General features: G+C 40.0%; 8 protein-coding genes across 8 annotated transcripts; 6 read left to right on the plus strand and 2 right to left on the minus strand.

Moving 5' to 3' along the window:
- Positions 1-197: 197 nt before the first annotated feature.
- B0P05DRAFT_555772 (SH3 domain-containing protein) lies at positions 198-2,341 on the plus strand. The gene is made up of 10 exons (XM_051579838.1): positions 198-222; positions 267-421; positions 477-504; positions 550-704; positions 779-821; positions 864-1,012; positions 1,069-1,129; positions 1,189-1,242; positions 1,288-2,218; positions 2,308-2,341. Exons 1-9 carry the CDS (start codon positions 213-215, stop codon positions 2,124-2,126), a joined length of 1,494 nt encoding a protein of 497 aa, XP_051431621.1. The 5' UTR covers positions 198-212; the 3' UTR covers positions 2,127-2,218; positions 2,308-2,341.
- A 449-nt stretch (positions 2,342-2,790) lies between these two features.
- On the plus strand, positions 2,791-4,721 carry B0P05DRAFT_555779 (cytochrome P-450 cyp509A1). Its single transcript, XM_051579839.1, has 7 exons — positions 2,791-3,199; positions 3,253-3,525; positions 3,570-3,901; positions 3,936-4,022; positions 4,068-4,187; positions 4,226-4,526; positions 4,576-4,721. Exons 2-7 carry the CDS (start codon positions 3,255-3,257, stop codon positions 4,692-4,694), a joined length of 1,230 nt encoding a protein of 409 aa, XP_051431622.1. The 5' UTR covers positions 2,791-3,199; positions 3,253-3,254; the 3' UTR covers positions 4,695-4,721.
- B0P05DRAFT_239820 (uncharacterized protein) lies at positions 4,354-5,913 on the plus strand. Its single transcript, XM_051573308.1, has 5 exons — positions 4,354-4,526; positions 4,576-4,705; positions 4,761-4,889; positions 4,936-5,015; positions 5,061-5,913. The coding sequence occupies exons 3-5, from the start codon at positions 4,799-4,801 to the stop codon at positions 5,751-5,753; spliced, it is 864 nt and encodes a 287-aa protein (XP_051431623.1). The 5' UTR covers positions 4,354-4,526; positions 4,576-4,705; positions 4,761-4,798; the 3' UTR covers positions 5,754-5,913.
- B0P05DRAFT_581117 (uncharacterized protein) lies at positions 5,748-6,431 on the minus strand (the record flags this gene model as incomplete). The annotated part of the gene is made up of 4 exons (XM_051582074.1): positions 5,748-6,039; positions 6,077-6,233; positions 6,291-6,344; positions 6,386-6,431. The coding sequence occupies 4 exons, from the start codon at positions 6,429-6,431 to the stop codon at positions 5,748-5,750; spliced, it is 549 nt and encodes a 182-aa protein (XP_051431624.1).
- A 278-nt stretch (positions 6,432-6,709) lies between these two features.
- Positions 6,710-8,163, plus strand: B0P05DRAFT_555790 (sterol 24-C-methyltransferase). The gene is made up of 3 exons (XM_051579840.1): positions 6,710-7,143; positions 7,201-7,475; positions 7,532-8,163. Exons 1-3 carry the CDS (start codon positions 6,882-6,884, stop codon positions 8,114-8,116), a joined length of 1,122 nt encoding a protein of 373 aa, XP_051431625.1. The 5' UTR covers positions 6,710-6,881; the 3' UTR covers positions 8,117-8,163.
- Positions 8,164-8,359: 196 nt separating this feature from the next.
- Positions 8,360-9,773, minus strand: B0P05DRAFT_590349 (STE like transcription factor-domain-containing protein; the record flags this gene model as incomplete). The annotated part of the gene is made up of 2 exons (XM_051582804.1): positions 8,360-9,000; positions 9,095-9,773. 2 exons carry the CDS (start codon positions 9,771-9,773, stop codon positions 8,360-8,362), a joined length of 1,320 nt encoding a protein of 439 aa, XP_051431626.1.
- Positions 9,774-10,055: 282 nt separating this feature from the next.
- Positions 10,056-10,952, plus strand: B0P05DRAFT_555793 (uncharacterized protein). Its single transcript, XM_051579841.1, has one exon. The coding sequence runs from the start codon at positions 10,382-10,384 to the stop codon at positions 10,898-10,900; it is 519 nt and encodes a 172-aa protein (XP_051431627.1). The 5' UTR covers positions 10,056-10,381; the 3' UTR covers positions 10,901-10,952.
- A 7-nt stretch (positions 10,953-10,959) lies between these two features.
- B0P05DRAFT_555796 (uncharacterized protein) lies at positions 10,960-14,295 on the plus strand. The gene is made up of 9 exons (XM_051579842.1): positions 10,960-11,068; positions 11,104-11,216; positions 11,260-11,313; positions 11,356-11,572; positions 11,614-11,878; positions 11,930-12,118; positions 12,162-12,798; positions 12,849-13,536; positions 13,578-14,295. Exons 1-9 carry the CDS (start codon positions 10,971-10,973, stop codon positions 14,092-14,094), a joined length of 2,778 nt encoding a protein of 925 aa, XP_051431628.1. The 5' UTR covers positions 10,960-10,970; the 3' UTR covers positions 14,095-14,295.
- The last annotated feature ends 227 nt before the right edge of the window (positions 14,296-14,522 follow it).

Consider the following 14,522-nt stretch of genomic DNA (forward strand, 5'->3'; position numbering starts at 1 on the left):
AATCCATGCCCTCTGTTGATGTCACGTGATACGTTCGATGACTCAGTACGCTACATGAGAATTTACCCATCATTGCGCACGAACCGGCTACACGGCTACTTTAAAATCCGGTCATATCATTCTGCAGGATAAACAATTGAACAATAAAAAAAAACGTGAACAATTTTTCTTCTTTCTTTCTTTCTTTTTTTTATACTTTTTCTTATACGCGTATGACAGCAGGTAGAGCCATAAAGACATCATTCTTTATCACTAATAACCTGTAGAATTATACAAGGTTTTATTTGATTATGAGACTGATAAGGACGATGAGCTTGCAGTTAAGGAAGGCGATACCATTCGTGTGACTAGCAAAGACAGTCCAGAATGGTGGTTTGCAGAAACATTGGATTCAAATGCATCAGGTTTAGTACCAAGCAATGTATGTCTTCCTATGTGATCCTTTGTCTCATCATCTTTTTTTTTTTTGGCTCTAGTTTATCGAGAAAATGAAGACAGAAGAAGGTACATAATCATGTATAGGATGTGTTATTGATACCATAGCTATAGGGCATTTGGCCATTGTGATTCAAGACTATACAGCTCAATCTTCAGATGAATTATCACTTCAGTCGAATGGGATCGTGACTGTTTTGGATACACATGCAGCTGAAGGTTGGTGGAAAGGTGATTTAAATGGTAAGAAAGGTGTATTTCCAGCCAGTGTAAGTGACAAAAAGAGTCTTCCTTTCTCATCTATATCTATATATCTATATCTATATATTTCATACTGTATTAGCATGTTCAATTACTAGAGGAAGAAGAGGATGGAAAATCAAAAAGTAAGTGCATGCCATGATCATCCTCTCATAAATAAGCATCAGATAATTTCAAATTGGCTGCTTATGGTGTTAAACAAGGTGGTATTGGTAGTATTTTAGCAGGTGGATTATCTTTGAAGAGATCATCTACCGTGGGTGGTCATCGTACTTCTATGAATGAGAAACGTACTTCACAAGCATCTGAATCTCAGGTAAGTTTTTATTCAAGTTTACTTTGATCTTATTGTGTCTCTCTCTATATATAAAGGTGCCAATGAAACCTCATCCTATTAAAATGGATAGCACGACGCCAGCCTCTAGTGTCAAAGGTAAAAAAAAAAAAGGGGGGGAGGAGGGAATGCCTCGTACATGAAATTGACCATCTTAGCTCTTTCTTGTTTAAAAGCCATGGTCATCCATGACTATAAACCTGAAAATCAAGGTAAGCCCATCCATTTCTTCTTCATGTTGACTCAATGGTCATTAGACGAGATTCAATTAATGCGAGGAGAATACGTGACGGTGATAGACAAGATGGAAAATGATGGATGGTGGAAAGGCACCAGTGAAAATGGTGCCACAGGCATCTTCCCTTCGAATTTCGTACAAGTCGTGGACGATGAGAAACCTACACGACCTGTGCGTGCCAGACCAGCCACGGTCAAGACAGAAACAAACGACAGTATGGCTAAACCACCTCCTGTCCCTGTAGGCACAAGACCTATGTCTTTACTCACGCAACGTGATACCATATCTCCTCCTTCGCGACCCACCACTTTGCCTCCTCGCCCCAACATCACATCATCCACACGTCGTCCGTCTGAAAAAAACGGTCATAAGCGGATTCCTTCTATCCCTCTCGTGTCACCTGACTTACCTCCTTTGTCTCCTATCTATGATCAACGACCTACACGGCCTATACCTCGTCCTACTTCGATGGATGCACCCACAAGTCCACCTCCTGCAAGACCTTTACCTAGCATGAGCCCTGAAGCGCATATGGCTAAACCCCCAAAAGTCAACTTGGCCAATTTAGCAGGACCGGTGGCTCCACCTCGATCACCATCCACAAGCCGGCCTTGCTCTCTTAACCATGAGGCAGTACCGCCTGTGCCTAAACGATCCATGCCACCCGTACCTGAAAACAAACCGACAGAGACGCCACACAATGACACCCAACCATCCCTACCGGATAATGTTCGACAGATGATCTTGATCGAAACAGAGAAAATCCGTGTTGAATTTGAAGCTAAATTAGAAGAAGAACGTATTCAACGCATGAAACTTCAGACTGAACTTGAAGAATTAAGAGCAAGATTAAATTAAAATAAAAATGAGTGTATTTTAAGTCATGGCTTTACACAAACAAGAGGAGGAGGATGACCAGCTTGGGTTGGTAGGAAGGAAACAAAAGGATAGTAAGTAATGACAGCTAATTTTTTTTTTTTTTTTTTTTTTTTTTTTTTTTTTTTTTTTTTTACTCATGCCATAGTCTTTGATTTATAAGTTTTAGCTAATCATGAAACTTTTTCTGTAATCAGAAGCAAGTTTTGTTACACTCATTTGTGTATGGGAAGAGGTCGATCTTCTTTCTTTCTGGTTTTTTTTTTTATAATGAGGAACTGTTTTCTTTTTCTGTTTTCTTATTTACTGTTCAGTCTACGACTACGTCTTTTGTTGTTGTTGTTGTTGTTGACTACACAACTGACATGTATCATGGTTTATTTGAACCATAAAAGAGAGCTTGATCCTATAGAACAGACATAGTTTATGACACTTGTTGAAACCAAAGTCATAAATATAACATAAGCAATGTTCACCGTGTATTTCCTAGATTGCACAGGTACGTGTATTACCAAAACAAATGCATCATCTCAGAATGGAAATGGCAAAAAGGGTTTAAATGATTTTATCAAGCTTGTAATACTCTAAATAATAACAATAATAAAAAAAAAAGACGACTTTTTTTTTTTTAATCTTTACTTCTTGATGTCTTTTCAAACGTACCTTGAACCACTGGTGGATCTTTATCAATCCCATATTTTACCTCGCTTCACGACCAAGCACAAAATCGTCGGTATCAGTACCGCCATCAGTCTCTCATTAGCTTATGTCTTGCATGACCGACTTTTTCGACCTCCTAAACACTTGCGCCATATTCCTTATTTTGGCTATTGGACACTGATTCGTTCTTATCTGGCAGGCGAATCGCAATGGGACTTTGATCATCGTGTCACATTGCCTATGATTGATGCTCAAGAAAGCAATGGCATTTATTTAGTAAGTCTTTGATTGTTTTAGTCAGCTCTTTCAACAAGAACCTTAGAGACCCACAGGTCTAGGCTGGACCGTTTTTCTAACTCGCCCAGATCATGCCAAAGTACTTTTTCTCAAGACAGGTAATAATAATCATAATCATAAAGAAACATACATATACTCATCCTACACCAAGACATGTTTCCTAAAGCTGTGCATTCCACTGCACAAAACAATTCGATTGTCGGTCGATTTGTGCTTGGACCCAACATAGCGTTTCTGAATGACCATCTATGGAAATCACAGCGCAAAATAGCCAATCCTGCATTTCATCGATCCATGCCTGTCCAGTTGTTTGGTGAACTCACGCTTCAATTGTTTGATGTGATGGAACAAACAGGTTCACGAGTCAATGTGTCGGATCTCATTCAACGCTGGACTTTAGATGCCATTGGCAAAGCAGGTTTTGGTAAGAGAAAAACATATATGTGTGTCTATGCTTAAGTTGCCTAGGATTTGATTTCAAGGCACTCGCTCAAAAAGACAATGTTTGGGTACGAAAGTATAAAACGATTGTTGAAGCCTCGCAGCAACTATGGTACGCCATCTTTCCTGTGTTCGATGACCGCACTTCCATCTGGTTTTGGCCTGGTCGTCGTGCGGTTCATCAGGACATGGACGAGTTCTTGAGCATGATCGATTGTGTCATTCAACACAAACGAGACCAAATCAAACGAGGCGAGTTCCAGAACGCTCATTTACAAGAAAACGAAAAAGATTTGTTGACGCTCATGATTGAAAGTGAACACAGAGGCGAAGGTGCCATGACAGATGAAGAACTCAGAGTAAGTGCTATGATTTACTATGGCTGATTGTCAGAGTAATATGTGTGTTTTCTTTTTAGCAGGCCATGATACGACATCGAATACAGTGGCTTATGCTGCGTATCATTTAGCCATGCATCCTGTAAGTCCTACTATCTCAAACACGTCATTCATGTCAAACAAACAGGAAATTCAACAAAAAGCAAGAGAAGAAGCACTGACTATCTTGGGCAATGAACCTGTGGATATTTTGCCTACTGTAGACCATACAAAGCAATTTGTGTATATCAATCAGGTCATTAAAGAGGTAAGTCAAAGATAGATGAGCTAAACTCATGATGGTAGACATTGCGTATCAACAGTCCTGCGCCTCGTATCAATGAACGTGAGGCTGTAGAAGATTTTCTTTTGTCAGGCACATGGATTCCAAAAGGCACTTCTGTCCTTGTGGATCTATTTAGTGTGCATCATAGCAAAAAGAACTGGAAAGACCCTGAAGTCTTTGATCCTGACCGATTTGATGAAGACAATGAGAACAATGGTCCTAGACCAGGCATGGCTTGGGTTCCCTTTAGTAGCGGTGCTCGTCAATGTATTGGCATGAATTTCAGTTTATATGAACAGCGCGTCTTGTTAGCTATGCTTTGTAAGTCATGAACCATATTGACATCAACATTAATACTGTATAATCATAGTGAGAAAGTACATTTGGACACTGCCTGAAGATTCTATCCATAAGCACGGTGTGATTAGCTCAGGCATCAACATTGTAGGTCCCGTTCATTTAGAACTTGAATTTCAAAAGCGATATTGAATAAACCATGTGTAACTTGCCCCCCCCCCTTTCCTTTCTCTTGCTCAATGAAAACAAACTATGTAGAACACTTGGCTTGGTTTGAACATACTGTCAGGCCCAAGATGATCACAGCTAGTTCACACAAGACACGATGTTGGTATGGCAGTATAAGAAAACAACCTTTGCCTTATGAGTTGATGAGCGGTTATTCAAGTAAATTGATCGCGTTGGTATCCTCTCTTATTAATATGTATCCTAGAAAACTCAACTATGAGAAAGAGACCTCGCATCGAACCAGATGACTTGCCTCACAATGACTTCATATTATGTGATGCCAAGGTAACAAGGATAGACAGATGATGCATGTTGACTCATCAAGATTAGTCACCCACCCATCATTTAAAACGATCCTCAAGTGACATGACCATCTATTATGATGCACAGACGGAATGGGATTCGCTTGAGAGTCAAGTCGAGAGCCTGTTCAAGTCCAAGTTCTATGATTGCCCTTTTGTACCTAACCAACTTGAGTCCATGATAGCAGCCATTGATGGTCATGATGTATTTCTTGTCTTACCCCTGGGTCCATTACGCCATGTATGCTATCAGTTACCTGCAGTCTATCAGGCACAGAAGACCACTGTGGTCATTGTGCCTACCTTGGTATTTCTACAAGACTATCCATTGAATACAGAAGCCATCTTTGTGTCCGACATCGACAAGAAAGGATACGTTCCTTTGGATCAGCTTGAACACCGACTTTTTCATGATCCCCCTAGGCTTCTGTACATCACACATCATGATTTTCGTCTATCCAAACAGCTCATGTATGACCTGTACAGACGCAACCGACTGGCTCGCTTTGTGATTGAGGAAGCTCATTGTATCTCGCCATGGTGGACTACAGATGATTTCTCACTTCATTATTCTCGTTTAGCCCAGTCCTTAAGAGAGACCTATGTCAGCCTACCGATCACTGCACTAACAGCCATTCCCAATACGCGCATCCAACATGACATCCTGACAAGACTCGGTATGCATGATTGTCGCATCTTTAAAAAGAGTATTTTATTATAAACCATGTCTTTCACGGTTCATGACTTCCATCATGACCTGATTACACATTTTAGCATAAGGGTTTTCATTCACAGCCACATGACGTGCTAAAGGGTTGCCCAGTTTAGCACCCATCTCAAAGTCTTGCCTTGATCCTACTAAATCGCCTTGGTGTCGTTTTAGAATCGCACGCTGTGTATAGGCTTGTCGTAAAATCTTGGGTTGTCCTTGTCCTGCTTCCTGAATCACAAAATTGAGGTCATTGGTTGCTTTATCGAGTTCATTGTTCATACGATACAATTGAGCTCTAATTTATCAGTCATTGTGTGCCTATGTATCATTACCTGTTATTGTAGGCAGATGCATAGTTGGGTTCCATATCAATGCATTGGTTTAACAAGTCCAAGGCTTTTTCTGTATTTTGGTCTCTTTCAACAGCCTGAATGGCTTCTTTTTCCATGGCTTCCAATTGAGCTATTCTTTCAGATGAAAAAGTGTATTCTAAGAACACTTGGTTACCAATAATAAAAAAAAAAAAAAAAAAAAAAAAAGACTTACTTGGTTTTGTGTCGACTGTGTGTGAAATAGCATCCAAAGGTAATCCTTGACTCTCTAATCGACATGAGATAATATCTATGTTTATGACTACTTACCAGGATTAAAAAGGAATTCTAATACGGCATCATCAGAAGCAGACATGGTTGAGAAGAGAGAGAAAAAATAAAATAAAAAAAAGGAGTGCATTTATTTATATGCTGCAGGACAAGGCGTGAGAATCAATCGATGGCATTCAGGATGTAAGCGGGAGATGAACAATAGACATATGGATTTTCATTTCCATAAAATATACATACTTAAGGTTGACTTCTTTAGGGTCCTTCTTGAATCATCAAATCAAATTCTACTATCCTAACTAAACTTATCTTTTTATGTTATGTCTATATCCTTCTTTTACTACACTTGAAGAAAATAAAATAAAATAAAAAAACTCTCTTTTTTTATATCTTTGCTAAAGTCATGTATTACTCAAGAAACGGATCATGACACAGAACGGCACCTCATCCAGATTAGATTTCAATGGCAGCTCTTCATTATTAAACTCTAAATTTTTTTTTTCTCTCTTCTCTCTTTTCCTTTCATCATCTCATCATGACTACTGGTACTGTATCCACTCAACACTCTGAAGATATTGCTTTTGCTCGCGCACTTCATGGTGAAAAAGTCAAATCTGGTTTATTAGCCAATTTGTCTTCTAAGAATGCTGATGTTCATAACGTGGCTACTGATACTTACCTCAAGATGTGGAAGAAGCCTGAAGCTGAAACAAAAGAAGATGAAGATAAGCGTCTGGATGGCTATACATCGCTTGTAAACTCGTATTATAACTTGGCTACTGATTTCTATGAATACGGTAAGTGTAGACATACATGGATATAAGGATGATACTGATGGGCTCCTCTTTTTATAGGTTGGGGTTCTAGTTTCCACTTTTGTCGTTATTATGTAGGTGAAGAATTCAACCGTGCCATTGCTCGTCATGAACACTATTTGGCTTCCAACATTGGTATCAAGAGCCATATGCGTGTCCTTGATGTAGGTTGTGGTGTAGGTGGTCCTGCGCGTGAAATTGCTCATTTCACTGGTGCTCACGTGACTGGTTTAAACAACAATGCCTATCAATTACAACGTGCTAGACACTATGCTGCTAAAGAACTCTTGCAAGACCAAACTGAATTCATCAAGGTAAGCTGAACTCATTCGATTGTTTGATTAATAATAATAACAACAACAACAAAAAGGGTAACTTTATGGAAATGCCTTTTGAAGATAATTCATTTGATGCTGTATATGCTATTGAAGCTACATGTCATGCTCCTGTCTTTGAAGGTGTCTATGGTGAAATCTACCGTGTTTTGAAGCCCGGAGGCAGTTTTGGTTGTTATGAATGGTGCATGACAGAACACTACGATGAGTCCAACCCTGAACACCGCGAAATCGCTCACCGTATCGAAATCGGTAATGGTATTCCCAAGATGCGCCGTACAGATGTCTGCTTAAACGCACTCAAGAATGTTGGATTTGATGTGCTCATGAACCAAGATTTAGCTGACATGGGTGATGCTATTCAATGGTATTATCCTCTTGAAGGTGATATTCGTAAATGTCAAACTGTCAAGGATGTCTTTACCACTTTGGCCATGACCAAGTTGGGTCGTTTCACAACCACTAATTTGGTGCGTGTGTTGGAGAAAGTCGGATTGGCTCCTCAAGGCACAGTAGAGACTCAAAAGTTCTTGGAAACAGCTGCTGATGCTTTAGTTGAAGGTGCTCGCAAGAATCTATTTACACCCATGTTTTTCTTTGTTGCCAAGAAGCCTGAATAAATGGATCATATCATGTTTATTTTATAACAACAATAATAATAATAATAATAATAATAATAATAATAAAGCATATATCTATTTATATATATATATATATATATATTTATATTTACGAAGGGCATAGATAATAAAAAATAAAAAATATTTACATATGGAGAGACTATAAACATATATACTACAATGGACTGCATAAAAAAATAAGGGGAGAAGGAGAGACAGAGAGAGAGAGCATGCATCAAACCCTTAGGTGTTCCATGGATACATAGTGGGCATAAGTGGGTCATAGAAGGCTTCTTCTAAAGAATGCCATGATAATCGATTATCAACAGAGACAGGAGAACATAGAGGTGAAGTCAGATTAGAATGCCACATCCATTCTGTATCTATCGTGGTCGTCTTTTTGCAACTATTGGATCGACTGACTGGACGTGACCGGTTATGTGTCTTTTTATGCTGAGCCAGATTGTCTGTTCTTGAAAAGTTCTTGCCACACATGTCGCATGAATAAGGTCTTTCCATCGTATGAGTACGGAAATGGCGTTTTAAATGTTCCAATCGTTTAAAGAGTCGAGCACATTGAGGTAAAGGACAAGCAAAAGTCTTTTCTTCTGGCTGTTGTTGTTTCAATACTTGGCATAGAGTAGAAGGATGAATAATGTCATAAGGAGGGCAATCAAAAGGGGAATGAGAGAATGTTCTTCTTCTTTGTCGTTGCTTGTAAGTAGGCGAACCCTCAAAGAGACTAAAGGCACCAAAGATCGTTTGTTGCTTTTCATCTTGAGGAAAGTATTCAAAGGGTGTTGACGGTAATTGGGGTGAAGTACCAGCAGAGTAACTTGTGGGTGGATTGGATTTCAAGTAAGACCAGTCATTCGTATCAGTATCTAATAATAATAATAATAAAGTGTCAACATACAATCATGAAAAAAGAATTGAATAATATAAAAAAAAAAAACTTTTATTAGGAAGATGCATTACCTGCTAAACAAGCATGTGAAGAAATAGTAGGAGAAGAAGCACAGCTATCAACTAAATTTTCATCCAAAACATGAGCCACCGCCACAGCAGACAACGACATACTCTTCCTAAGCTGATCAAACAATTCTTGTGTGGTATCCAATGACAAGGACGTGGCTGGTTCAGCAATCGCCACACTCGTAGGTTCTAATCCCATCTTTTCTCGCTTCAAGTCTCTTTCAAGTGCGTCCAGAAACAATCGATCATGAGGCACAGAGAACCAAAAAAAGACCTTTTGTTTCTTTTGTGTACGAATGCAGTTGTGTTTATAGAGCATGTCGAGGAATTCGGATTTAGGTTCTTCAAGCGAAGCATCCATGCCGGGTTTTAAATTGCGTAGATCGGAAAAGATGCCTTCTTCAAATTTCTTCAGGTTCGTGACGGGTCTGCCAAACAGATGGAATCGGTACAATAAGCAGCGGACAATGTCAGTGCCTGTCACGTGAAATAGGTCGTTCCAAAACACACACGATAGGTGTTCACCTGTGGGCAAAGGGAATGCATTGACTTGACGAGAAGGATCCCAATCATGCGTAGCTGTACTTAGAAAGTATTTGAGTTGATCAATTTGTTCAAGTCGTTCTGTTGTATTATCATTGGTAGGTGGGGCGAGTTTAAGTGTAAATGTGTTTTCGTCCATGATGAAGTGATAAAGAGAAGAGAAAGAAATGAAAAAAAAAAAGAATTGGGAATTATGTGTATATATATATATATATATATATATTCAGATTTGAAGCGTGACTAAATAGGAAAATAAGGGGAGGCAATAGCTATGTTGGTACCTGAGGATCGTATCTATTTAGGTTGTCATTTTGAAATGATGTTAAAGTGCATATACCTTTCCTTTTTAAGTCAGCAAATAGGAGTGAAGCCTGGACTGAAGATGACGTCAAATAATCAAAAACGATTGGTACGTCATGGACACGTTTTTTGATTAAATTAATCAAAAGTTTATTTATAATGAATCAACATGGTATATTCAAATTACCGTATGATTTGATAGCCAATGTGAGTCTATATTTGGATTTATGCTCTAATACGAGTTTAATGGATACATGTCAACATTTTCGATATCTTTATTTGAGTGCCAATTATGTATGGAAACATATCTGGTTTGATCCTCATAGTGATCTACATCGTGTCTATTCTTCATTGCGTAAACTAGACGACCAGAATGGACTAAGGCAGCATATTCGACAAGTAAGAGAAATAACAAAAAAAAAGAGAGACTGACTTGCATAGGTCTCGATGGATGACTGTGATGATCCCAACTTTTCACCGATCATTATGATCATCAAGTTTCCTCATTTACGCTATTTGAGTGCCAAGAACAGACTCGAGAATACCAATCTAGAAGTGGACATCAAATTACTACAAGAAATGCTCAAGTTCGCATCTGTTCAACCCCATAGTTTACCTATTCAATATGTACATGTCTATCATTATCAAATGGATGTCGAACCTCATTTACAAGCCTATCAAAAGACATGGAATAAGCTATCTCAACATGGCCATGTCCAACTCGATATTCGTATCTGTGACCATATGGATGCACTGACACATCAGCCATGTCAACGTATTGTGTGTACCACAGCGCAATGTTGGTCTTGTGGATATCATTTCAACCATTGTTGGAAGTGTGTGTCTATCTGTGATGGCTGTAAAATCAAACGTATTCCTCCTTTGGCAAATGACAATCAAGCCAAGCTAAAGCATCAACGTAAGAGGATAGAACAAGAGACAGATGAATTCAGTGTGTTTGCATAACCCTATAGTAAATGAATAAAATTTTAAAAGGACGTGTCTTTTTTTATTTCTTTTTTGTATATTATTCATCATGTCAATTCGGTGGGGTACATTCCTACTTGTGTTGAGTGTATTGTATGTATGGCCTATATGGGCTATGTATGAACATCAAGCAGGCGTATTTGACTGGTAAGATGACTTGTGAGAACTTTGTTGATGATTAGGCATCATATGTGGGTAGGTCATCCGCGTGAAGCAGTCCAGATGGATCAGCAGATTATCGTGTATTCTGAAAGAAACGTACTTGCCTCTCTTGATGCAGACACGGGTGAAGTGGGTAAGTTGACTATAGGTTATTGAATGGTCACTCACATCAACAGTGTGGAGACAAGTGCTCGAGAATCAACTTGAACAGTTTGCTACCAGTGAAGCAGGTAAACATAAATACTTATGCGCCATGAGCTAATCATACAAAGGTATCTTGACTTTATCGAGTGGTCCTGAACGCGCTCAGTTCTGGAACAAGACCAACGGACAGTTAATATGGGAATATACGCCTCAGGATGCCTTTGGTAGTACGCAACCCCTCTTAACGCAAGACGGACAAGCACTTGTCATGTTGGACTCTACTCGTCTGGTCAAACTCGACCAAGGATCACCTGTCTGGACATGGACGCGCAAAGCCAATGAAAAGTAAGTTGGTTCATCATAGCTTGATCTCATTCGCACCTTAGCCAAGTGTTTGAAAAGATGCAATTGATCCAGCATGGTCATGCGATTTATGTGGTAGCTGAACCTGATGAAGATGCTGGTTCGCCTTATTTCTTTATTCATCGCATTGACAGCGCTACGGGTGAGACGTTGTCTTCGTTTAAAGTACCTTGTGGTACTGAGTATGCAGAAGTCAATGTGATTGGCCATGCTTTGTTTTGGCAGGAAAACGATATCTTTAAATGGACACCTTTGGATCAAAAGCAAGTCAAAACTGTCTCAATTGCCGTAAGTGATGATAGACACATGTCGATGAATGGATTGACATTGGTTGTATAGTCTTTAGTGAAATCATTGCCTACAGCAGACAGTTTTACACCCAATGATATTCGTTTGATTGGCCATGTTGATCATACATCGTTTATCTTGACGGCCAATGTAGAAGAAGAAGAAGGGTCGACGTCTGTCTCTGTCATGGTTCATATGGAACAAGATGGTCTTGTGCTTGGTAACTATTTTGGTGAGCAGGTAAGCACAATGAACTTGATATGCCATTGACTGATATGGATAGGCCTCCTTTGGTGCAGTTGATTTTGAGAAGGGTAAATTGACTCGTGTTGTCAAGACCTCACCTGAGGAATTGACTGTCTCTATTTGGCCTGATCAAAAGGAGTTTGAAATCAAGCATGATTTTAGTCTATCAGGCAGTATCAACTATGTTAAGCTACTTCAGTCGTCTCCTTTACGTTTCTTTGTCGTCACCGAAGGTTCCTCTGTATTTGTGTATAATGAAACCTCCGTGGTCTGGTCCAGGGAAGAAGCACTGAGCAACATTGCTGCTGCTGAATTTATCGATCTCCCTGAACAAAAACTCGAACAGCGCATTCAGGACCAACCTCCTTTGGCTCGGTATCTGTCTCGACTCACATACCACCTCTCTCAATTGCGTCATGTGCCTCGCTGGATCTTCCAATCCCATGCTCCCCCTAAACCCAACCTTATTTCTTCTCCTCAATCTTGCTGGGTCAATCAAAGTGTGTCTCCCATCCTTTACCGCGATCATTTTGGACTGCATAAGATCATTGTGTCTGCTACCAAGTCAGGCAAGATCATTGCTCAAGACAGCCAACAAGGACGTGTTGTCTGGACGCGGTATATTCGTGATGTCTCGTTTGACCAGGTCTATCTTGTTCGCGCTGCCAGCACCCGTGAACCCCCTTGGTAGTGGCTATCGGACAAACGTATGATGAGATGGAAGGACAGACAACCACAGGCTTTGTGCGCCTCAACGCCCTGACAGGCCAAGACTATGTCACTCAAATCCCCGCTATTCAAGACTACTTTGAAGCTGTCGTGAGCACCAACATTGGCGTGGACAAAGTCATGCCTTTACCGATCGAGGACCCTGATGAACGTACCCAGATCTTAGCCGTCTATGAAGCAGGCACAGGCCGAATCTACATTTATCCCGATACTCAGGGAGCTCGCCAACAAGCTGTGAAGTTCTTGCCCACATTTTATTTTACGCACCAATCGACTGGCTATCGTGTGGTCGAGAGTTATCGAGGTAGCTTAAGAGCCGAACCGATATGGAAATTAAGTCTGCCTGATGAGGAACAGGTGGTCACGACCAGTGTGTATCAACAGGGTAAGGTGGCTTCGTTGGGTCGAGCCCTCGGTAATCGTCATGTGCTCTACAAGTATTTGAATCCCCATGTAGTGGGTGTGGTGAGTCAGACACCAGAAGCGATCAAGGTGCGTTTGATGGACACGATCAAGGGTTCTATTCTGTATGAGACAGTGCATGAAGGTGCAGTGGCACCTGTGCATATCGTTCAAGCTGAACATTGGTTTGTCTATCATTTCTGGAGTCATCAAACCAAAAGTTATCAAGTGGCTGTACTAGAACTCTTTGAAGGGGCAGAACAAGACCAGCGTATTGAAAGGTAAGTCGTGCCCAGCTATCCTATTGACTGAGTTGTTCTAGTACACACTTCTCCTCATTTGAACATATTGAACCTCATGTGATTGCCTCTGCTTTTACTTTTCCTTATCCAGTTCATGCTATGGGCGTCACACATACCCGAAATGGCATTTCAACAAAAGACATTGTATTTGCTCTACCCAATCAACTTGTCGGTTTCAACAAACGCTTATTCGATCCCCGTCGTCCCCTCAAACCTACCAAAGAAGACCAAGAAGAACAATTGATCCCCTACGGTCCTATTCCTGATGAAAAACGCTTGTTTTTATCGTACCATCTACCTGTGATCGGTATCCAGTCGATCATGACCAGCCCCTCCTTGCTAGAATCGACCTCCTTGGTATTTGCATTTGGACTCGACAGTTTCTTTACCAAGGACACGCCTAGTAAACAATTCGATGTGCTGTCTGAAGATTTCAGTAAGGCTCAGTTATTACTAACCATGGCTGGCTTAGTGGTCGGTATCTTGATTGCTGGTCCCATGGTCCGTAAAAAACGTGTCAATGCCTTATGGAAATAAAATAAGGAGATACTTTTTTTTTTTATCTTGCATAAGGATCGTCCATGCCTTTATTTGATTGGTTCGTTCTTTTCTGTTCTTTTTATTAATTTTAATAACCGGAGTTTACTTTCATGCTCATTGTCTCCAAAAATAACAGAAGCAGAGAACTCAGGCACAAATAAAACAAAACTGTGCTTTTTTGTTCAGGAATGTTGCAACTCAAGCCCTTTTTTTTTTTTTTTTTTTTTTTTTTGAAAAATAAGATTTTTTGGCCAAGGATACAAAGAAAGCACACACAGAGTTCATTGTACAGAATAAAACACAATGAGTTTTCATGATTGTATGACAGATATTGCCACGTGGGCACAATTTGTTTCTATAAGCACTTTGACTGGCTTAGTGAAAAGCACTTTAAATAGCAGAGCAATTAAGAGCAATATATGTTC

The sequence above is a fragment of the Gilbertella persicaria genome (genome assembly GCF_025201335.1).
Source record: "Gilbertella persicaria strain CBS 190.32 chromosome Unknown B0P05scaffold_43, whole genome shotgun sequence".
Taxonomy (NCBI): domain Eukaryota; kingdom Fungi; phylum Mucoromycota; class Mucoromycetes; order Mucorales; family Choanephoraceae; genus Gilbertella; species Gilbertella persicaria.